Genomic DNA, 25,677 nt, shown 5'->3' on the forward strand with positions numbered 1-25,677 from the left:
TCAACACCTGTGAGGAGAATATGTACCATTGGATCAGCGAGGTGGCCAAAGGCGCCCCGCTCATTCCTTTTCTCTAACTCCTTGGATACAGGCATTGTTTAGCTTAAATACTTCATTTACCATAAACATTCCTTAGTGGAGCCTTTAACACATCGTTCAATCTTTAGCAGATCAAGTAGACCGAAAAATAAGGATATGGAAGAATTGAGAGAGAAGAGATAATATTGGTTTTATAGCTATGCATTGAAACTTATTCCCTAGGGAGACTACACATTATTATTATTATTATTATTATTATTATTATTATTATTATTTTATAAGGCCACAAGGAACATCTCAGCAAAATCCTTCAATTGGAAATTGCACAGGCTTGTCGGATTGGCAGAGAGGCAAGTAGGCAATAGTGTACAGGTGAGGGCCCACCCATGTAAGAGTGGGAGAAAGCCCCTTAAATCAGGGCCGGGGGAAGGAAAGCGAGCGTGGGGTGGAGCATGCCCAGTGGTATGCTTTGTGGAGAACGAGACCCATCAAAGGGCACCTTCTTTGGATGTCCTTCCCCATGAGTCTTGTGGACGAAGGCTGAATGTTTCGAATTGCCCAGGTCCCGCTGTCTTCTCTAGCAGCTTCTCGCCTACCATCTACCTCCTCATCTACAGCCGGTGCATCAAGACATTACTTTAAAAATTGTTAAAATGTGACATTTGGGGGAAATATGCTCTAGTGGTGCCACCTTCCACCCCCGGCCATGTGCCCGGGTCATATCTAAGAGCTCTGACAAGAGAGGAAGAGGGTGGAATGCATCTAAGAACGGGGCTGTAAGGCCAATGGAAATCAAATTTTGCTGAGCTGAGCTATTTGGTTGTTACAGGCGATTCAAATACTTACTCTAAATACTGGAATGCAGTGGTGATTTGAATCTGGTCTTCCCACCAGTGTGCAAGGGCAAAAGGAGAGAAAGAGTGAAAAAAAAAAAAAAACAAACACAGTCCAACTCACAAATGGTAACAGAAATGTTATAGGACCAGGAAAGGAGCATGGATTAGTGGAAAACGGGAGATGGGGAAAGGGGTTAGAGACAATACAGGGAAGAGACAACTTTTAAGCTGGCCCAAGGTAAAAAAGGGTGAGCAAGAAGACCGTCCTAACTGAGGGAACAGCCTGAGATAAGTCTTATAAACAAGAAAAGAACAGAGTCCGTGGACAGTTTTGAGAGCCCTATGGACCTTCAAAGCAAGTAATCTGGGGATTAGTAACAGTACGTGTTTATTCTAGTGCTTCCTTGACACTCCGAAGGAAACGATCATAATGTTTTCTTTTCACACGTCTCAGTTAAAGCCATCTGCTTCTAAGATTTTTTCCAAACCCAAGGGTGCAAACACCACACAGTTACCAAAATTCTTCAAGTTTACTTAGGAGAGGAACATTTGTTTTTCTCTTCTGATTACCCACAATGTTCCTAGTTGTGTCCTTTTTAGCTCATAAAAAGAAACATCTTCTAATCTTACAAGTAATACATACTTACGGGGAAAATACAGAAAAGCATAAGGACAGCAACAGAGTCAGCCATAATGCCATCACCCAAAGATATTCTCTGTTAACGCAGTGCTACTGATCTTGCAATGCTTCACACACACACACACACACACACACACACACACACACACACACACGTTTGTATATGTATGTATATAATGTATATTTTAAACACAATTTAAATAATAAAACTATACACATTTAAGAATCTGCCATGTCCCCTTGTCATGGCATTTTCTTCTGTAATATGATTTATCTTGCATAGTATTCCACAGTACGAATATTCTATTTTTAACTTGCTATTGACCATTACAGAGTGTTCCTAATTTTCACTGCCTTTGACCCTTTTTTGACTAATTAGAACTCGTCTGGCCTTCCTCGTCTCGTGGATAAATCCCCTCAGGGTCTATTCACATAGGGCTGGTTGGGCCCCTCCCTTTGGAGACCTAATCAACTAGTCCACCTAACTAAGCTTGATGAAAGTCAGTCTGGGGCTCGGCAGCTTTCCTGCTGAGTAAGCCATGTCTGCGAGAGAAGGGGCTCTACAGAGCATTGTGGGATCCAGGGAGTAATAGGTCTTGGGGCGCTCATGCCCCTCCCTATTCCATGCCCTCCCTTTCTCTACAGGTAGGAAAGGACAGGGTCTCTGACTGGGCTTGGTGCTCCTTTTATCCCGTTTCTATTATATGATAGTTGCTGCCTTTTTTCAACTGTGAATGGCTGTGACTTTTCCCCCAGCAGTCAGATAACCATTGTCTTGTGGGAAAATTTAAGGGAAGAAATTCAGGTTATAAGAGGAATGTGAGGCGACACTTTGCTATAATAATCTTGTTACTAGCTGAGGTCCAAAATGTTAGATTGAGTTAAATAACATGATTAGGATGAAATAAGTAATGCCAGCTAAGAGGGAAATAGGTTAGAGGGATGTTATTTCAGCCTCCTCGAGAAAGAGTGGAGATGTCTTTCATAGGAAAACAGCCCCTGCAGTGAGCGTCCAAATAAAAGAAAGAAAAAAGAAACAGAAGTCCAAAGAGTATGCTAGAAAAAGGGGTATACAATTTTAAACAACATGTGTTACGCGATGGGATTTGATGGCTGGAGAGGCGCAAGGTGGGAGCAGTGCTGGGTTTCATGGTTGAGACCAGCGGTCTGCAAACTCTTTAACAGCTAGACAGCTAGTCTTTTAGGATTGGCAGGTCAGTCTGTGCCGCTATACCGCCGGCTTTGTCATTTTAACTAGAAAGCAGTCACAGACAACACCTACACAAAAGGGCATATCCCTGCGCCAATAAACATTGGTTTGTAAAATATGGTGGCAACCTGGCTATGACCCACAGGCCACAGTTTGCTGACCCCTGGTTTAAATGAACAAAATGGTGGCAGCTGTCAATCTTCCGTTCCTTTCTCTAGGACAGGGAAGTCATACTTTGCCGGTTCTGGTTGTTATGAGGATTCCGTAATCATGAACGAGCCCAACACAATACCTGGCCGGAGATCCACACCCAGTGTTCACTTACCCGCCACCCTTCAAGTCTGCGATCACTATCCACAAGCCTTGGTTAATTAACCATACAGATTAAAGATGGAAAAGCAAGTAGAAAAGCACATGATCAATGGAAGGCAGATATTGATGTTGGTGGTGCTTTTTCCATACACACCATTTAGGACAAATTATTAAAAAGCATTGTCTTATAAACTGAAGAAACAGAACAAAGTACATCCGTAGGAGCAAATGGACTCAAGTTGATATAAGGTAATTTCCATGACAATAAGCTCATTTTCCGTCTCGTCTGGACTTGAACTGAGCTTTCCAAACTTGAACAAATATCCTTACGTTTAAGAAATGAAATTAAATAAAAGTAGAAGCAGAAACTTATTTGTGTAGATGAATGGTACTTCACGGAAAGTGTAAAATAGCTCATTTCAGATGATTAATTTCAGTCAGTATGGCATCTTAATTGTGGCTGGAAGTGGAGTCACCATGGTTTTACTTCAGGAAGCTCCTAACGGCCTCTCTGTACAGCCCCACTACAGATTCTTTGAAGCATTTCTAAATGAGGTAATTTTATCTTACACTGGGTTTCTTGTAAAAATTATTGTCTTTCTGTACATCTAATTAAAATAAAGATGTAATAAAGAATTTACTGTTTTAATTAGGGTATAGATCTTAAAGCAATTAAGGCACCATTAATAATTCTTTAACAGACTCTTGCACAAGATGAATAAAAAGATTTTTACACCATGAAAAATCAATACACATTACTCATTTGCATTAACAAAGCTACACAAAGCAATCTGAGTCTTCATTAAATTATTTCTCCTGTAAACCAGAGGAGTTTGGAGAGCCATTAGCTATTTATAACCTAGTGGAACTTCACTTAAAAGGGAGAAATCTTATCCAGAACTAGGTACTCCGAGCAGTGTCATTTAAATGCAGAACTAAATAGTATCAACATGTTAGTGAGTGGAAAGAGATTGATAAATTCCCTAAGGGGAACTTAATGATGAAAGACAGCCATCACCACCGTGTTCCAAATGGTTCACAACTCTACTTGAAAAACAAGTCTCAAACTTTTTCAGGAAGTTATGATTAAGGTTCTCCCACCATTATTCTCTACCTGCCTCTCCCCTTTCTTTTCTCATGCCTACCCCACCAGCCTCTGCCCTCCACATTTGGGCTGGTTCTTCCAGACAACAGCATCTAAGAGAAGGAAGACCGGTGACTTTAAAATGTAATCACGAGGGCTTCTCTAGTAGTATTTTCAGAGTTCGGTATTTTCTATAATTGCACCTAATATTATTACAGGAGAATCTAGGAAGGACAAAAAAAACCCAAAAATACTCAGGTTATTTTTTTTTTTTTTTTGTAATAAAAGGAAAGGCTATGACGTTATTAAAAAAACATTAAGAGGGAGAAAAAAGGTTTGGCAATTTTAATTTAAGCCATATTGTCCCTAATTGATAATGGGGAAGCTACAGTGGAGCCCTACACATGAAAGCAAAGGCCTAAGGCCATGAAGTGTCCAATTCCCTGGGGGAAGAACTGTCTACAAGACTGAATAACTAAATGCATAACTGCAACAGTGACTCTTGTTATTGGCTGCGTTATATCCTGAGGTGACAAAAGATGGCGGGACCTATAAACATAAATTGTTGCTGAGTTATTTGGTAAAGCTCAGTTAGCATGGGCAGTTTGGATGAACAGTCAGTAATGCAACCATCAGGTAAGTCAACAAATAACCAAACCAGTGTGTGCAAGAGCTGTTTCTGGGGCCTTGGGGAAATTTGCTCCAGGAGCCTTCCAAGAACTTAGAATTTGTGAGATGGTCACAAACTTAAAAAAAAAAAAAAATCATTGAGGGGTAAATTTGCAGTTACTTACTGCAATTCTTACACTTTGGCCAGAAAGAACCGTCTCTGGTTGGAGGCGTGCGTCTGGCCCTGCTACAGGGTAAGTGGAAGTTTCTAGAACATACTGCCATGCCATGTCACACTGAAATGAAGTGAATTTTGACATAGAACACCCAATATTTTCAGTTTTTTCCTATGAACCCTAAAATATTAGATTAAATAATATTAGTGTCTACAATTCTGCTGGCCATAGGTAGAATTAGCTATAATATTAGTGTATTTTGAAATACCTCAGTCCTACCCATCAGGAAATACAAAGGCACAGATGCTAACAAAAACAATGCTTATTACATTCCAGGGAGACTGCTGCTTATCCTCCCCGTATCTATTCTCCCATTCTTTCTAAGAGAGGACCCACAAATTCTAAATGAGTTTGTAACTGCGTGTGGCCTGGTTTGTAATTTCTGTCCAATAATATGCATGGGGAAATTTCATGGGGCGTCTTCCTTAAAAATAATCAGATCATGGCCTTTATCCTATTTTTATTCGTTCCCCCTTCCTTCCTGCTTCTGGAACATAGATGAGATGGCCGTGGCTGAAGCAGCCACCTTGGACAATGCATTGACTTTGGAAATGGAAACCTCATGCACAGAGCATCAAGACAAAAGAGGCAGGCCTGTGAGAACGTCACAGAGCGGGAATGAAGGTTCTAGAGAGCCCTGACAGCTGACTGCAGCCTGGCTGCTAAGTGAACAAGTCTGTGGTCTGTTGTGGCAAGAGAGGGTTTGCATTTGGATTCTGCAAATATCGTAAGGATAACCCTGCTCGGCACCATCAGGGATGTATTTTTACTTGTGATGCAATTTTGAATCTGTAGCCAAATTTCATCACTGTTTTCTTTATAGCTTCTGAGTTTTAATTGCCAAGGTCTTCTTTTCAGGATTTACTGAAAAAATTTTTCTGCAATTTCCCTCAGAACTGTTGGGTTTTCATTCTTTTTTTAAAGATTTTATTTATTTGAGAGAGAGAGTGTATGTGCACGCACATGAGTCGGGGGACAGACAGTGGGGGGGAGGGAGAGGGAGAGAATCGCAAGCAGACTCTGTGCTGAATGCAGAGCCCAATGTGGGGTTCAATCTCACCACCCTGAGATCATGATCTGAGCTGAAACCAAGAGTCGGAGGCTTAACCAACTGGGCCACCCAGGCGCCACTTAGGCCTTCTTCTTTAATATTCAAATTCTGTATTCATCTGAATTCATCTAGAATTCATCTAGAAACCATCTAAGTGGTACTGAAGTTGTCCAGATACTAGAGTATGTGCATAATTAACACTAAAGTTAATTTTGGTTATCCTCAAGCAAGCATTTTTCAATACTTCCTTCCCACTACTACAGTGAAATTTTTGTTTTCAGAAGGACACAAACTTGTAATTCTTAGAAGAAACACAAATAATCAATAAACCTATGGAAATGTTTACCAGCAATGCTAATAAAAATGTTTTGCATATTAAATGAGTCAAAATTGAAAAAAAAAAAAACACAACATTGCTGACTTGGGTACTTTGATACAGGTACTCTTTTATCCTGATGGTGGGAGTGTGAATTCCTTTCTGGAAAGCAATCTGGCAATGTGTTACATGAAGCTTATTAAAGTTCATACTCTCTGAGCTAGTAATTCCACTTTAGGAAATCTACCCTAGAGAATTAGTTAGATATTTTGACAAGAAGTTCAAAGATACTCATCTCAGAACTATTCTCGGTAGTGAAATATTTTTTAAGAAGTCTAAATATCTCTCAATAGAAAAATTAACTGATGGCACATTTATCACTGGGATATTACACAACTATTATAATTTTTTTAAAGAATTTGTAATGAAACGGGGCACTGATTATGATAATGATGAATAAAAATAGCATTTATCATTTAAACTTCAGTAGGTGCAGAAAACTGACTTGAAGGAAATGTACTATATTAATCAATTACCTGAGTTATGGCTAATTTTTATTTTCTGCTTTATGTTTTCTTATATTTTCAAGTTTTTAAAAAAGATTTATTTATTTATTTTGAGAAAGAGAGAGATTCCAGGGGGAGGAGCAGAGAGAGAGAGGGAGAGACTCTTAAGCAGACTCCCTGCTGAGTGCAGAGCTGACATGGGGCTCCATCATGACCCTGAGATCATGACCTGAGCCGAAATCCAGAGTCAGAGGCTTACCCGACTGAGCCACCCAGGCACCCCATGAAAATGGATTTTTATTGTAATTATAAACTATGATTAAAAATATGTGTGATTCTGGGTCCCACTTAGAACAAAGTAACAAGTAGCATTGCTTACAAAAACCTGACTTAACCAAAATTCTCCCTCTCTGGGTCTGCTACATGTAACATTACTATTATTTTGTTGTCAAATCCAGGATCCTCTCTCTCATTAATAATTTGATGAATGTGAAATGAGTTATAAACCAATTATAAAAAACTCATTACTGCCTAATAGACATAAAATAACATTAACACAGAAATGCATCTCTTCGTGCGCTGACAATCTTGCTGATCAAACTGCCTGGAAAATGAAGCTCCCATCATTTAAATGTACCAAATCAGGGAATCTCAACAGAAACTTAGTTACTTTGTTATCTGGCAATAGGGTCTCTTGGTTAAGTACTAAATGATCATTAAAGCTTATTGAGCAAAGACTGGTTTTATCTAAAGGGGCCTGAAAGTTCAGAAACTAAAGAACACAGAAATATTGACATTCTGGTATTCTAAAATTGGATTGACTGCCTCAGTATAGAGTGACATTACCTTAGAATAACATTCTATTGATATGGTTGAATATAGAATAAAATACTTTATTCTGATTAATTCCAGGTTTCAATTTGCTATGAAATCCTAGCAAATTTATTTTAAATGACCCTAAAGCATGCCCAAAGATTTATCTACAAAAGTATTCCTTATAGCAATATTTATATTAATAAAAATAGAAAATTTAATATCTAAAAATTGAGGTTTTTTTAAAATATAAGTTACGTGTCTATAAAATGAAATCCTAAGACATTGTTTAAAAAATGTCAAGGAATATTGAGTGAAATGGGAAATGTAAACATATGTTACATAAATATGTGGTTATCAGATTGAAATCTTTATATATATATCACATACATATATGTAGAATTTTTCCTTTACTATATATAAATTCATATTTATATACAAACATATGCATAAAAACAAATTTTGTCTCTAATCTTCATCTGTAGGTAATAGTATCACAGTTAATTTTTATCTCCTTCCTTTTTGTTTTCTTTAGTTTTTAAATTTCTTACAATAAAAAAGATGACCCTAAAGTCTTTATAATCTTCTCATCTGTGAACCTATTAGATAAGGCATATTCATAATAAAGTCATACTTCAATAAGTGGTAAAGCATAGTAACAGAGATGAAATCTCAATATATATTTACACATTGGGGACAAAAAGCGATTTAAAAACCACCAGCAGTTTTTCTATTAGCGGTCATAGATAGCTCTTGTATAGAGAAAAATTGGCCCTTCAGTGGGACATTAGATTATACAAAGGCAAAATCTTACTGGAGTGGCCAGGTGTTCAACTGAGATCAGGAGAATTAAACCGCTCTATAGGACACTGCAATAGTTTGACTTCATTCTGTGTTGAATTTTCCCTGTGAGGTTTTGTTTAATTGAGAAGTGAGCACAGAACATGGACGAGAGGACAGTGCGGGAGGCAAGTTTGTTTCTCTTTCCTACCAGACTGGACCAGGGATGGAAGGGTAGTTATCTCAGAGGCCTGAGGACACCTAGATGCTAAGTATTCAGAACACAAAAGCAGTGTCAGTGGGCAAGACGATGAGAAACTTCTCTGTAAAAGCTTGGCTTTCCACCCTCCAGAGCTTGGAATTACTCTGAGATGTAAGACGCATAGTAACTACAAACAAGGAAGTGCTCCTTGTCAAAGAATATTAATGAGCTAAGGTTGATGTTACAGAAATAACTTGGAGGGTTAATACTCAGATTTAGAGGGCAGGATAGGAAATGTTTGTGTCTCCCTCTTCCATCATCTGACATTATGTCCTCTCTCAGTTAGGAATGCATTTAGCTCCAAGTAATAAATAGAAAATCCAACCAAGTGTGACTTAGGTAGTATGGATATGTAGTATTCCATGGAATGACAGGGAAGCTGCCCTCACTGGTTTTGCGATTCAGTGAGGTCACCAGAGACTCCGCCTCTCTTTTCTCCCCATTGGGTCATCCACAGCATGGTGGGTTTTGTCCTTGGGTTTGCTGCCTCATGATTACAAGGTGGCTGCCAAATCATAACAGTGACAGTATATTTGCATTCCAAGACAGAAGAAGTACATTTGATTTTTTTTAGTAAAAAAGAGAAAAATTTCCCAGAACTTCCATCCTTAGTGCCAGCAACTTTCTATTAGACCCTGTCACACGAATACTTCTGGCTGAAAGAATGGCTATGCGAGTATTTCATTTTCCCCCCAGCCCTCCAGGGAGGTGGCTCAGGGATAGTGGGCCTTAGATGTGACTATAACCAAAGTACGTCTCTCCTACTCCTCCTTGTGGCTGTCACATTTACAGGACTAATTTTCTATCAGTTCGGTTGCTCCTTTGGCTGCTCCCCAGAGTTGTTACAGAATATTCCTGTTTTTCTACTTTGTTTGAGAGGTCCATAAATAGAAATAAATAACAACAACAAAAAAGTTGTTACCTTGGAATCTTCAAACACAATGATACATTTACGGAAGGTTTTGTAAAGTACAAAAGGGCAGAAAAAGCCCCCCCCCCCCCTAGTTAAGATCAAAAACAATTATTTCTGCCTTGGTGATGGGAAGATTGTGGGATGGGCACGGCCGGCCGGATTCCAACAGAGTAGCCAATATTACCTCTTATCTGCTTCTCTTGTTTTACGTACTTCCAGACACCAAGAGGGCACAGCTGCCAGAGAGGAGTCCAGCTGCTGGAAACCCTGACTACTCAAGGAATGGTCTCTACCAGTGCTTCTCACGGCATTTGTTGTCCCTCTAAGAGCCTTTTCACATATGTTTTTCCTAATCGCCTCCCTCATAAAATTTTAGCAGCTAGACTTAAGTCTCTGTTCATGTGCTGTGTGCATAACTGTATTTTACACCTAAAAAGAATAAGATTTTTATACTTCCCTCCTACCACAAACCAATTTGTGCTCCCTTAGGATAATATGGCTCCTACCGAGAATGCATGTCTAGATCATGAACACTTCTTAGGGCGGGGTGCATGGGGGGAATTACGGGAATGATCTTAACTGAGCTCTGGAGGACAAAAAGAACTTTACATGCAGAGGTAGAAGGAAAAGCACTGGATGCTGTGGGACTGCAGGAATAAAGCCGAAGACGTAGAGGACTGTTCGTCATGCACGGGGGCATGAAGAATGTGCAGCTCAGGTGGTTTAGATGCAGTAACTGTCAGACCTCACAGCCAGGGGTCTCCGTCTGACACAGAGTATCAACTCTAACAAAAGGGGAACTCACTAAAGGGAAGTGAAATCATCAAGCGGGGGGGGGGGGGGGGTGTTGGAGGATCTTTCCAATTTGACTCATCTCCATGCCTTTTTTTCCCCACTTTTCAAAACAACTGCTTACACGTTAGAGTAAGAGTGAGTCTACCTTAATGATCTCACTAGTGCAGACAAGAACTCCTCAGTTCTACTGAACGAGAACAACTTTACTTGTTCAGATAAACAATGACAGATTCCTACCCAGGCAGCACTTGGAGAGCTAAGAGTGTGGTGAAAAAATAACTTAGGAAGAAATTGCATGAATTCTCAAACGGTAACCTGTCCCCTGAGCTTCTTATTGCAAAGGAAAACACGTAGAAGCTTAGGCATGAATAAAAGTTGCTTTGTGTTTTACCTTTATTCCAAAACAGTCATAATTAATTTTGTTGACACAAATACACAAGAGCTTAAAGAGAAACAGCCCCATGTTGGTGAGAAGACCAACCCATTCCTTCCCTAATACACTAGAGAAATACCTCAACCATTCACCCATGTGAAAGCAATCTTTCTAATGTCTCCAAGGTCAGTGAGACCTCTGTTAAAAACAAACCAAAAAGCTATTGCTTGAATGCAAATACACCAGGATCACATTATATATTTAATTTAACCAACATTTCAGATGAAATTGTTATAAAAATAAAAGTGAAACTCATAAAGACCTCTTTTGTTTGCTTTCTCTAGTATTATTTCATTCCCTTAAAATAACTCCCATTTGGAGAAACACCCCCCCCCCACACACACAAAATGTGGTAATTTCAAGTGGTATGCATTAAAACTAAAAGTGAAATCTGTCTTGGAGGGGTCAACTAACACATTACAAATAGATAAATTTTTTGTCTTTGAGATAATAGGTCAATAAATCAAAAAAAGAGGAAATGTAGGCATATTTTCCCCACTGAATTTATGACTCTTTTGCTGTCATGAAGGAATTTAGAGTTTATCCTATAGGAGGATTGATTGTTCCCTTTTTTTTCAGTCTGGGAAACAAATCTGTGTAAGGACCGCACCATTCAAAGCTCAGAGGCCTCCTTTCCAAACTAAATCAAAGAAACCAGTAATGGGAGGCAGTGTCTTTTTACCCTTGGTCAGCATAGAGCACTTACATAGGGACTCGAGTCAAAATTTCTTAAAAGGGGATTTTCTAAATAAAACTTGGCATCCTAAATGGATCCCAGATAAAGGATATTAGTGGAAAAACTGGTGAAATTCAAATCAGATCTGCACTTTAGCTAATAATAATGTATCAAATATACTTCGGTGAGGTCTAAGATGTTACCATTTTAGGGAAAACCTGATCAAAGACCTGTGGCAACATGTATAGTATCCTCACAACTTTTTCTTAAATCTAAAATTCTTCCCCAAAAAAGTTTATTTGAAAAAATTTCTCTCTAGTTTACCAGTCTTAGAGAATAGCCTTAGCATTTCTTGTAGAGAATCATGTTTTCTGGTCACTCTAACGCATTAGGAATTATTTTGCTCTTTTTGTATATAGAATCACTTAATAACCATTCCCTGCATTAAATTCTACCAAAGGCATAGCACAGCCGTTCTACACTTAGCACTGGGGGGCCTGCATTTGGATTCACTGTGAGAGGGGAGATCCTGTCCCTGTCATAAACCCTATCGGTAGCTTAATCTCTCTCCTTCAAACTTGTCAGGACAGGATCCAACTGCACTCATCTCTGTAGGCTTAGTAACAATTCCTGGGCTTAATATGGATCAGGAGGAGGTTTCACAGTTAAACGTAGTTTAAACTTCCAGTTCCCCACTTACCAGGCATGTTACTTTGGGGCAAAGTCGTTAACCACAGCCGAGTCCCCCTTTCCTCATTTATAGAATGAGTTGCTGAAAAAGTTCAGTGAGGGGACACAGGAAGGAGCACCCAACAGTATGTGGAACAAGGTGGAAGGTTAGCATGCCCCCTCCATAGGACAGCACCATTCATGTGGCTTTTTTTTTTTTTTTTTTAAGATTTTATTTTTATTTATTCGACAGAGATAGAGACAGCCAGCGAGAGAGGGAACACAAGCAGGGGGAGTGGGAGAGGAAGAAGCAGGCTCACAGCAGAGGAGCCTGATGTGGGGCTCGATCCCACAATGCCGGGATCACGCCCTGAGCCGAAGGCAGACGCTTAACCGCTGTGCCACCCAGGCGCCCCTCATGTGGCATTTTATTTTTAATTTTGAGACACTCGCCCAGTACTTATCATGTGTAAGAATCCATTCTAAATGTTTTTCACATAACCACATTTTATTATCCTAACCACCTTATGTGGTAGGCATCACTCTTATGATTCCATTTTCCAGATGAGGAAAATGGAAACACAGAGAAGTTAACATACTTGCTAAGCTCATGGAGCTACCAAGTGGAAGGACCTGAGATCTGCACCCACGTGCTTGGTTCCAGGATGTGAAGTCCTAAAACACTAAGCTATCATAGAACATTCTCTACTGAAGACACGCTTAGGATCAGATACTATGCTTGCTTTCTTCTCTGCAGAGCTCCTCAGAGTGCCCAGTATGCAGTAGGTGCTCAAATACATGCATGACTGACTGACTGAATGCCTATCTATCACCCAGCATCCTCAGCATTGTAGAAGGGAGCTAACATTTGCCAAGGGCCTCCAATGTTCTAGTCTACTGTGTCTCAAATGTTAGACTCTCATTCAAGTCTCAAAACCATCCTGTCAGGTACACCGGAATATTTCCGTTTCCACCTGGTGATGTCAGAATACACAGAGTACTTAACCTCCCAACGTCATAGAGTCAATCAGAAGCGCACCCCTGATCGTAATCCCAAGATTCCTTTCAAAGGTCAGGCTTTTTCCCATATACTTGGTGGCCTCCCGAATGAGATCATTACTGGAAATATAGTATGTTTTGCCATAAAAATGGCTTTTGATCCAGGTCTCTGCTTAGACATCATCTCAGAGACACTTTCCCTGACCTCCCCATACAAACTGTACACCTTTCACTTGTGTCCCTCTGCTCTGCTTCTTTCCTCAGTGTGCTAATCACTTGACACCCTATTGCGTTTATCTTCTGTCCCCCAAGCGAACTGCTGCATTCGAAGAGGGCAGGGAATGGTCTGTCTTGGTTGCACTGAAACCCAAGACCTAGCACAATACCTGATACAGAGTAAGTATTCAACAAAATATTGTGGACTAAATGAATAAATAAGCAGAAGAATCCCAGAACCGATTGTTATGAACCTTCTTATCATCACTTGTGCCTCCTTTTATCAGTTAGATAAGTCAGTTGTGACAAAGCTTTATTTTTTTTAAGATAAAACTGATCAGAAAACTGAATAAAGAATGTCGGTTTCAATTAGACCAAAGCACAAAGACTAAGCAACACCACTAACCACCAGGAGACCACACACAGGTGGGACGAGGATGACCCCCAGGCTGCAGAGCTGGCATCACTGTTACCAGACAGAGCTCCACTTCTCCTGCCTTCTAAAGCCTTGTGAGCTCAAAATTATCCCTCTGCTACCGATCATAAATTGTTTTAATTCACCTCTCATTTTTCCATCAGGAAACAATTGGCCTTGGTTTATTTTTTATCACTTTATTTACATGTCTCCTGCAAGACTGAAGCATCGATTTTCCCAAGATAATGTTAATAAGATCAATAAGCCACGACGAGCGTGCATCAAAGTGCCATTTCTTCACTCCTAACCCGGGGAAGGAGGCGCTGCAGGCAGCCAGCCTCTGCTGAAATCCACCCAGCTCCTGTGATTTTGAAGGTGGTAAGAAGGCGCCTCTGCTTATAAATTATAAGTGAGCTTGGATGACCCAGATAACATACCAAATGCAGCACAACCGAGAACTCTGTGGGGAGTCTGGAAGCCTAAAGTCCTATTTGAAAGCCATCTTTCAATACAGTCCATACTAGGCACAAAACATGCAGAAAAGGGAGCTAGGGGCAGGGGTCATGCAAAGGATTAGCTCCTTTGCTGGAACACTACTTTGAGCGCCGGGGCAAATTGGAACAAGCCAGTTCCCGAGTGGTCTTACCTTTCATCTGCTTTCAGAAGCTTCTAGTTCCAGTGTGTCCAATGCAGACAAAGGAAGGGAGCCAGAGGCCTCCGGCTTAGGGGCAGCGCTGATTGGGCCTTGCAGACACGTTATTTGAACAACACGAATGTAGTCTCAATTCCTCCTGTCTCTAGATTCCCCTGCCACCCAGGCCAGCAGGCTTGCAGTCCTGAAAACACGCAGGCCAGAGCAGTTCCTCCAACTTCAAACCCTAGGGGTGCATCTCCGGTTACAGCAGAAAGCACTGAGTCTATTACTCTCTGGCGGAATCAAGTAGGGACTCTCCTAAAAGCATGCACCTGGGGGCAATTGATAACCCCTCCCACCTAAGCCAGTAATCACTTCACTCACCTGGGCTTCCTCGAGTTCCGCGGTCACAGCGGCAGAGCTTTTGGAAACTGTAGATTCTCCCGTCCCACTTCAGATCTGCTGGTGAAGAGGTTAGGGACAGGGAGGGTGGGAATTAGGGAGTGAGAATCCATATTTTTAAATGCTCTCAAGGGATTTTAATAGGACTCTTCAGCTAATGTGTATTTGAGAACCAATTCTCCAAAATTTCAATGGTTTTCAATCATGGTTGCACATTACCTGAATTATTTGAGAAGCTTTTAAATAATACTCATGCCTGCGTTTCACTCTAGACCAGGGTTTCTGTGTTGGCAGGGGAGGAGTCTCTGGCCCCTACCCAATAGATGGCCTAGCACCTTCCCCTCCCAAATGAAAATGTCTCCAGACATTGGCAAACGGGTCCTGGAAGACAAAATCCTCTGCCCTTCCTCCCCCTGGTGGTAGTGATCTGAAAACATCTCATGTTTTCAAGCTCATTTACATGTGTGACCTTTTCCTCCTTGATGTCCATTGCATCCATCCATGGCCTTATAATCCGGGGCCCCTTTGATTAATATGTATATCTTCCACATATACAGGCACATGTGTTTCAGGAAGATAGCAAGTCCACATTCTGAGCTCCAGTCCAGCTAGCTTGCATATCCTATGTTACATGTTCATGACCAGATTCGCATTTGGATTGACTTAAATTGTTCATGAAAGAGACTTAAACAACTAACAATAAATTACGAATGAAGTTAGCCATTTTTTAAAAGACAAATTGAAAGTGCCAAGAATATTGTTTTTTTCTCTACCAATCTGGCAGAACGGATTCACACATTAAATGTGTCCGGAGGTAAGTCTGCAACGTGCCAGCCAGGAAGCAACATACACAAGAAGGTTGCCGTACTGGAGCTTATCCTCTGAAGGGGGGAGACAAACAACATGCAAGATTACACATTAAGTAAGATAATTTTAGATAGTGTTCAGTGTCAGAAAACAAAAGAAAAGGTGACATGGGGTGGAGAATTTGGGGTGGCCGTGGACTAGTTTAGGGCATCAGAGGAGGATAGAGTAGAAATGACATCCGAGCCTAAAACTGGAGCTGTCTCATTCTGCGGGTGACATGAAAATTAGTGTAGTCTTTTAGGAAGCCAATTGTCAATGTACATCAGGGTGATAATAGCGTTCATTTTAGCCAATCATGTAGCAAATACAAGACATCTCTGAAAATACGCCCTATCAACACGACTACTGAAACAGTGTGCCAAGGAAATTTCCAAAACACTGTAAATTATCTCCATATTGCAAAAAGTCTGCCATATTTTGTAAAACTACAAACTACTGAATTGTCGACAAAAGGAAATAGTTGGATAAATCCTGATGTATCTATGAAACTGAGGAGAACGCTCAAGGTACAGTGTAAAAAACTATATATTATTCGGGATAATAACAAATACATAGTGGTCTCTGCTCCGGTTCCTGGCATAGAGCTTCTAAAATCCTCATTGTTTCCTAAGTGGTAAGAGCCCTAAGAACTCCTCCTGTTCTAATATTTGTCTTTGACGGCATTCCTGACACAGGCCTCCTCAAGCTCTCATAAATTGCTGATTAGAGCGCCAGAAGCATACTCCGTTCTATTGAGGGGATTCTAGGTGGGCTCCTGGTGGCTCCTGGATGGGGGCTGGTCACGAGAAAGACCAAGCCATGATCAGAAGCTTGGAACATGCAGCCTCTCCCCTCCCCATCCTCCAAAGAAGGGCAAGGGGCTGAGAATGGAGTTGGTGGTCCATCAAGCCCTTGTGAGAGAGCCTCCATAAAATCTCAGAAGCTCAGAAAGCCAAGGAAAAGCTTCCAGTTGGGCAAATATATCCACACTGGGAGGGTTATGCACCCCGCCTCTATGGGACAGAAGCTCCTGCATTTGAGACTGTCCCAGATCTCACCCTATGTATATCTTCATCTGGCTGTTCATCCATATCCTTTATCATCTCCTTTAATAATGACTATAGTTAATAATACTGCCTTATAAACTCAAAATTTGCTAAGAGAATATATCTTAAACATTCTCATCACACACCAAAAAAGAAAGTAATTATGTGACGAAAAACTATGTGAGAAAGAAGTTTGCTTGAAGGGGAAATAGGTATGCTGCAAAAACAACCAGAACGGCGACAAAAAATCAGCTGGTAGAAATTCTCCATAAAATATTAGCATAACCAGCAATTATTTCTACTAAATAAGCACATGTTGTGCTTCTAAAACTAGGCAGTTGTGTGGTCCATTAAAATCTTCGTATTGAGTTTCAGGAGTATCAGATTTTCTTTTCAGTGTCTATATTAATAGATGCACTTTTGAAGGAATAATTTGGCAAATAAGCTGCTCTAATTTCCATACGTTGAAAACTCACTTTTGAATATGTTCTAATTTCTGACATAAAGCTTCATTTAACATGTCCACCTTCATATTTTCCAAGCTCAGTTCCGACAATGGTACCTCTTATATCAGTATTTCAAAATATTCTAAATCCTTGCATTTCAAAGTTTGGTCCATGGCTCAAAAGCTTTGTCATCACCTGGGAGTTTGTGAGAAATGCAGAATTTCAGGTCCTACTTAGACCTTACTGAATCATTATTTGCTTTTTTAAGGAGATCTCTAGGTGATTTTATGCTCATTAAAATTTGAGAAGCACTATTCTAGAAATATAGCCTCTCAAGATTACATGACTTTTTCATCCTTTCCAGCTTTTCTAGTCATCAGAAGAGATGAAAGTATTAGAATTTTCCATAGTTTAGAACCAGTGCTATTGTAAAATTCATTATGGTCTTTGCTTTGTTTTTAAGCAAATTTAAGGACAACTAGGCACAGTCATTTTGAGTTTAGGAAGTGCATCTAGTTTAGTTTTTCTGGATTTAACTACAACTTGGAGACAGTGTCCTAGATTGGGGGATGGATGGTGTAAAGAAATCCAGTGCTCTTTAAATAAATCACAAGGTCAATAACGAAATAGATGAAGGTAGAAATAAAAATCTCTTCAGAATCTTCCTGAAATGGCTTAAAGCCAACCTAAATATGACAGTTCAATTTTAAAACAATAGAAAAGTCCTGAATTTCAAGGGTACCAATGAAGGTGATTGCTAGAAGTCATTTTTTTTCTTTAATCTGAGATTAGTCAAATGCCTCCAAAAAAAGATTTTATACTCTTATTAGTAATTGCAAATAAATATTCGAATATATATGAACAAACATCTCTATGATACACAGAGACCAAATATTGACTCTTCCTTTTCCCTACCTCCAGGCACTGATTTCACAGAAGAATTCAATTGTATTTATGGCTCACGAACAAACATAATGGTAGAAATGCTTTGTGGATATAAAAACCATTTCTTCCCAGGGGCTCAAAATGCATTCTAGACATTATCTCGTTAATTGCTCCCTTAAATCTTTCTCATTGATTTTTATATTTTTTGAACCAACAAGTTCACTATTGTTTGCATATGAAGGAAAGCAATTGCTTCAGTTAGAATTTGAGATCTTAAGCATTTTGAAAACTGCAATGTTATATCTCAACTGACAAGGGGTTACTGGAGAGGCTTCAAACACACACACACACACACGCCAAGAAAACAAAAAACCACAAAACAAAGTGACCTAACAACGTTCTTTATTTATCTATGTATGAAGTAGCCAAAAGTTCTGAGGATATCCTGGTAAGATCCTATCAGGAATGTAAATATTCGACTAGTGTATCTTGGCTGTGTCAACCAGAAAAGACGTGTCTGAAGATGAGAGATGTGCAAATGTCTCATTTTGGAAAGGGAAAACAAAATGCTAGTATACATTATTCAATAAGCCGTCTGACAAAGTGATGTGATGATCACAGGGACCAGGAGGGATTTGCCAAGAACAAGGTGATTCCAAACCAGCCACATTTCTGATTGTGACAGTTACCGGTCTGGAAAAAGGAAATGCACAGTTGCTGTAAATTTCAACTAATAACGATAACTGTTCTTCACTGAGCACTTCTCATGTGCTACAAACTATGGAGAGCACTTTACAGACAGCTTATTTCATCTTTAGAAATGTATGAGACAGTATCATTACTGACAATTGGTATAAGAAGAAGAGTACGTAGTCCACAGTGAAAAGGATGTTCCCGAAGATAATATTCCTATGCAGCATATGGTCCTATTTTCAGTAAACTCAATTTTGCTTGTGAAATTATACAGTTAATTGTTCCCCATCTGAGAGATCTAACACTTTGTCCACAATTTCTGTTACAGTATTTCTCTGTGCAAGAAGAGATACTCAAACAAGGTAGGAAAAGAGTAAGGAGCAACCGCAATGAGATGCCACCTCATACCTGTTAGGATGGCTCCTGTCAAGAGAGCAGAAAACAGCAAGTGTTGGCAAGGACACAGAGCAAAGGGAACCCTGGTGCTCCTTTGGGGGGATGTGAAATGGGGCAGCCACTCTGGAAGACAATGTGATGATTCTTCAAAAAATTCAAAAGAGAATGACGATATGATCCCGCAATCCCATGTCTGGGTGTATATCCAAAAGAACTGAAAGCATGGTCTCAGAGAGACTGTGCACTTAAACATGATGGAGATGGTATTTTATGATGATTTCATGTCATATGTGATTTTTTAAAATCACACACAAAAAAGAGTAAGGAGCATAAGAATGAAAAATGTTGGCTAGAAAATCTGAAAATAGTTCTTGTTAGTCTCCAGCAAGGTGAATACAATATATTACAAGAATAAAGAGACAAAGGGTAATAGTTCTATTACTTATTAGTTATGATTTATATGACATTCTTTTTTGATGTTACTGAGATTCAACTTTCTCATCTTCAAAAGAGGTTAAAAATATCTGTCTTTGCTCCTTCATAAGCTGTCATGAGGATCCAAACAGCTGGAAAAGCTCTGTAAACTTTATTTTATTTTTTTAAAAGATTTTATTTATTTATTTGACAGAGATAGAGACAGCCAGCGAGAGAGGGAACACAAGCAGGGGGAGTGGGAGAGGAAGAAGCAGGCTCCTAGCGGAGGAGCCTGATGTGGGGCTCGATCCCATAACATCGGAATCACGCCCTGAGCTGGAAGGCAGACGCTTAACCGCTGTGCCACCCAGGCGCCCCAAGTTCTGTAAACTTTAAAATCTTGTCGGGGGCGACTGGGTGGCTCAGTTGGTTGACCAGATTCTCTTGATTTTGGCTCAGGTCCTGATTCCAGGGTCTTGAGATCAAGACTTGAGTTGGGCTCCATGCTCAGCAAGGCGTCTGCTTGAGATTCTCTCTTTCCCTCACCCTTTGCCCCTCCCCCCTAAAATAAATAAATAAATCTTTTTAAAAAAACAAAAAATAAAATCCTCTTGGAGCTGCCTCATCTACCTCCGTTGCTTTTATTACAATCTGTGGGTACTTCTGTCTCCTTAATCTAGATTTCAGCTCACGTGCCTCTCCCAGATCCATACATTCAACTGCCTCTACTTGGATGTCTCAGGGGCACCTCAAATTTGCAGTGTTCTAAACTGGGTTCCATATTCCTCATCCCCATTTCCCCTCCAAGGATCGTTATGTTGTTGAATGATACCATCCCCTACCAAGCTGGATTTCCTTCTTCCTTCTGAATGATGCCCACATCTAATCAAAGGCAAAGTCCCAGCCATTCTCTCACTCAACTTTGCACTTAACTATTTCTTGGGATTTTTTCCCTAGCCAACTCCTACTAACCCCGCAGGGCTCAGCTTACATTCCACTGTCTCCAGGAAGCCTCCTTCGATACCCCAAACCCACAACAGGTATGCTTCCAGTGTCCTCCATTTATCACCCTGTACCTCCCCCCTCACTGCATTATCACAATGTACGAAAATTACCTCCTTGTCAGAGTCCCCCATTAGCCTGAAAGCCAAGGAAAAAGATATAAACTGTGTCTATTTCACCTCACTGTCACATAAGCCTTCTGTTGGCCAAAAATAGTCAGTCATTGACCAGTCATTGAAGCGTGAGTTGTGAACAAAATAAATATGACCCCTGCCCTCATGGAGCCTGTCACCTAGATGGGGAGACAGACAGCAGAAAGTTGACCCTTCCCCCCAACTTTTTTTTAACTGACAAATGCTAGGGTGATAATGATCAGTGTCTGGATTAGAAAACATTGGAGGAAGGAGAGCTACTTTAGCTGGACCACCAGCAAAGACCTCTCTGCGAAGGTGTCTTTAAGCTGGGACCTGTAGTTGAGAAGGAACCAACCATGTTTTGGGCAGAAAGAAGTGTCCATGCAGAAGGAAGAGTTCATGTGCAGATGTGAGGGAAGGGAAGAACTTGAGGAGTCTGGAGAAGCCAGAGAACCCAGTGTGGCCAGGAAAAGGGGAGGGTCTGATGAGGCAAGATAAATAGACATGGGCCACACTATTCATCTCAAATTTGATTTGCAGGACAATGGAAATCTTTGAAAGGTTTTACGCAAGGATAGGATAGTAATGACCCAGCTTAACTTTTTAAAAAAGATCAGGCTGACCAACACCTGACTCTGAAAATCAGCAATTAAGGGAAAATCTTCAGGCATTTGGCTTGCTTTTCCTGCACAAACTATATTTCAGAGAAACCAAATACCCCTCGTTTTGAAAAAAAAAAATTCTTTACAGAAGAATTTCAATTGCAAAATGAAGAAAGAGTGGGAGAAATATAAAAAGCACCATTTTATAACCCCTGCGTGAAATAATTCATTCCGATAATGATCATCAAGAGACAAAGCTACTGGATGAAAGGTTGGGTGGGGCCTCTCCCAGGCAGGGATAATAAGGCAGCCAGTTCCTGAAACACAAATCAACCTTAGCAACAATGATCTGAGATGGTATGAAGTACATAGAGACGACAAAAGAAGTGTTTTTGCCAAAATATTGAATTAGAAATTATTCAAACTTGGAGAGTTAACCTACAGTTGACAGGGAATACAGAAGGTAGAGGAAGAAGTTAAATACTACCATGTGAAAGCAAACAGACAAATATAGAAGACCATGTTGTTTCTAGGAAATTCTATAGGACAATTGACTTCAATAAGTCAATAGTATGGAAAAATGAATAAAAGGAGAGAGTATGCAACAGACGTAAGAAATACAACAGCACAAGGTGATTGGCAGAACTTATTTGTCTATAGATTTATTTTATTAATTTATTTTTTAAAGATTTTATTTTTTTATTTGACAGAGACAGACAGCGAGAGAGGGAACACAAGCAAAGGGAGTGTGAGAGGGAGAAGCAGGCTCCCCGCTGAGCAGGGAGCCCGATGCGGGGCTCAATCCCAGGACCCTGGGATCATGACCTGAGCCAAAGGCAGACACTTAACAGCTGAGCCATTCAGGTGCCCCAAGATCCCATCTTAATAGTGAAGATTGACACATCAAAAGTGCCACATCCTAAGTCAAAAATCAGCACATTCCTTTCAGCTCCAAGATTTAAATAAGTCAACAGTAACATTTCCTAAACAAGTGGGAAAGTTTGAACGTGGACTAGGTATTGGATGATATCACATAGTTATTGTTAATTATGTGGGAGGAACAATAGCACTATACTTATATAAAAAAATAAAAAAGATTGAAAATGCACAATAAAAAAACATAGATGTGAAATAATCATATCTGGGATTTGTACTGAAATATTCAAAAGATTGAGGTGGGAAGTAGGGGAGGCAGGTACATGAAGCCAGCATGACCAAGTCTTGATAATTTTAGAATTTTAAAAGATCACCTAGCATGCATGAGGAGAATGTCTTAGGAAGGTATGTGGTCTACATGGGAAAGGATGGCAGTCCAGACTAGGACGAGCAGCTCAGAGTAAGTCCTCAGTGAAGATTTTGTTAAATGAAGCAATGGTGGTTAAGTTTTACACACATCTACACACAATTTTTTAAAAATGTAAGAAAGTAGAATGTGCTCTTTTTGAAGACCACAATAATTTCACAGCAAAATTTAATAGGTTGCCTAAAAATTGTTCAGGTCATACTCTGCTCAAAGAAATCTTCCCCTATCAGCTCATCATACCTGGTATTCAAACATTATGTGTATTTGGACTTCTTCATAAAAAGTGTTGGTGCTAAGAGTCCTTGGTTTGTAATAACTGCAGTGATTGTTTTCTCAAGTTCTTACACATGAGAAAAGTCCGTCATATACATCAATGACCCTGCTCTTCCCTGCTTTACCTGCCAGGGTGTTCTCCTTGGAACACACAGGAGTGAAGCTGGTTCAGTGCACGGATGTGTATGTGTATCTATGCCTCTTAAACAAAGCTTCGACATTTTCTTAAGACGTTATTTGACTTAAATTAATATTTAATATTCTGGGTTAGTCCTTTGTCCACTTCACTTAGTGGGGAATTCAACTGAGTACCTTCCACATAATTTGGCCAAATCCTTGTTTAATGGTAACCACGTTGTGAAACAAACCCAAGTGCCATGGCCAGACACTGAAAGGCACTGCCTCTCTTTCCTAGAGAGATTTTGACTTGTGTCAGGCTCATTTCATGAAAGCAAATTTGGCAGCTCTCTCAGAGGTCGGGCTTGAGATTTTTATTTTATTGAACTGTTGATTCTGGGAAAGGTCTCTCTCCTCGTATAGTGCTGTATTTTTAAAAACCAGTTAAAGACCAAGTGGTAGAAACAGAAAATATACCATTTTTCAATCCCCAAATGAAATAACTGGTTCAACCAACAATCATTCTCAGACAAAACTAATAAATGAAAGATACTAGATAAAACTACTAGATGAATAAGAGTCACGTTACACAAACTCTGTGAGAAGGTGGTCTGAGGCCTTGAGAGAAGTAAGTACACAAGGTGGCATGAGGCAATTGCTCAATCCCAGGAAATGGGGACGGAATGGTCATCCATCTGAGCCTTGTGAATTTTGAAGATGAAAGACTAACATTTACGTTTAACGACACTGACTACAAACACTCCCACCTAGCAATGCCATCCTTTAGGAATTCATTCTGGTTGAATAGAGATGGAAATAACCCAATATCCAACTTAACCACCATTGCTTCAAAACGATTTTAGATCCATATAATGGATCACATCGCAACCATTAAAGAAAAGATCCATACTCTAGAAACTACAGAATACTTATGAAAGAAACTGAGGAAGACTCAAAGAAATGGAAAAACATTTCATGTTAGTGGATTGGAAGAATAAACATTGTCAATGTCTATGCTGCCCACAGCAATCTACACATTCAGTGCAATCCCTATCAAAATATCATTGACATTTTTCACAGAGCTGGGACAAACAATCCTAAAATTTGTATGGAACCAGAAAAGACCCTGAATAGCCAGGGGAATGTTGAAAAAGAAATCCAAAGCTGGGGGCATCACAATGCCTGACTTCAAGCTATATTACAAAGCTGTGATCATCAAGACAGCATGGTACTGGCACAAAAACAGACACATAGATAATGGAACAGAATAGAGACTCCAGAAATGGACCCTCAACTTGATGGTTAACTAATCTTTGACAAAACAGGAAAGAATATCCAATGGAAAAAAGGCAATCTCTTCAATAAATAATGCTAGTAAAATTGGAGAGCCACATGGAGAAGAATGAAACTGGACAATTCTCTTACACCACACACAAAGATAAACTCAAAAGGGATGAAAGACCTCAGTGAGAGACAGGAATCCATCAAAATCGTAGAGGAGAATACAGGCAGTAAACTCTTTAACCTCAGCCGCAGCAACTTTTTGCTAGATACATCTCTAACGGTGAGGGAAACAAAAGCAAAAATGAACTTTTGGGACTTCATCAAGATAAAAATCTTCTGCACGGCAAGGGAAACAATCAACAAAACTAAAAGGCATCCTACGGAATGGGAGAAGGTATTTGCAAATGACATAACAGATAAGGGGCTAGTATCCAAGATCTATAAAGAACTTCTCAAACTCAACACCAAAAAAACAAATAATCCAGTCGAGAAATGGGCAGAAGACATGAACAGACACTTTTCCAAAGAAGACATACAAATGGCCAAAAGACACATGAAAAAACCTCCATATCACTTGTCATCAGGGAAATACAAATTAAAAGCATGATGAGATACCACCTTACCTCAGTTAGAATGGCTAAAATTAACAAGACAGGAAACAACAAATGTTGTTGAGGATGTGGGGAAAGGGGAACCCTCTTACACTGCTGGTGGGAATGCAAGCTGGTACAGCCATTATGGAAAACAGTATGGAGGTTCCTCAGGAATTTAAAAATAGGGCTACCCTATGACCCACCAGTTGCACTAGTGGGTATTTACCCCAAAGATACAGATGTAGTGAAAAGAAGGGGAACCTGTACCCCAATGTTGATAGCAGCAATGTCCACAATAGCCAAACTGTGGAAACAGCTGATATACCCATCAACAGATGAATGAATAAAGAAGATGTGGTTCATATATGCAATGGAATATTACCCAAACATCAGAAAGGATGAATACCTACCATTTACATCAACATGGACGGAACTGGAGGGTATTATGATAAATAAAATAAGTCAATCAGATAAAGACAATTATATGGTTTCACTCATATGTGAAATATAACAAATAGCACAGAGGATCACAGAGGAAGGGAGGAAAAACTGAACGGGAAGAAATCAGAGAGAGAGAAAAACCAGGGAGACTCTTGACTCTGGGAAACAAACCGAGGATTGTGGAAAGGGAGGTGAGTAGGGGGATAAGGTAACTGGGTGATGGGCATTAAGGAGAGCACGTGATGTGATGAGCACTGGGTGTTATATGCACCTAATGAATCATTGAACACTACACCAAAAACTAATGATGTATATATGTTGGCTAATCAAATTTAAATAATTAAAAAATAAGATAC

At 39.9% G+C, this 25,677-nt stretch overlaps 1 protein-coding gene across 1 annotated transcript in view; it reads right to left on the reverse strand.

The window, feature by feature from the left end:
* LOC113257061 (uncharacterized) overlaps nucleotides 1–25,677 on the reverse strand; it is a 232,229-nt gene that overhangs the window by 158,562 nt on the left and 47,990 nt on the right. The window contains exon 6 of the mRNA XM_044385002.3: nucleotides 14,829–14,903. Within this exon, the coding sequence (XP_044240937.1) occupies nucleotides 14,829–14,903 (75 nt within the window). The remainder of the gene's footprint in view (nucleotides 1–14,828; nucleotides 14,904–25,677) is intronic.

Source organism: Ursus arctos, unplaced genomic scaffold, assembly GCF_023065955.2.
Source record: "Ursus arctos isolate Adak ecotype North America unplaced genomic scaffold, UrsArc2.0 scaffold_14, whole genome shotgun sequence".
NCBI lineage: Eukaryota > Metazoa > Chordata > Mammalia > Carnivora > Ursidae > Ursus > Ursus arctos.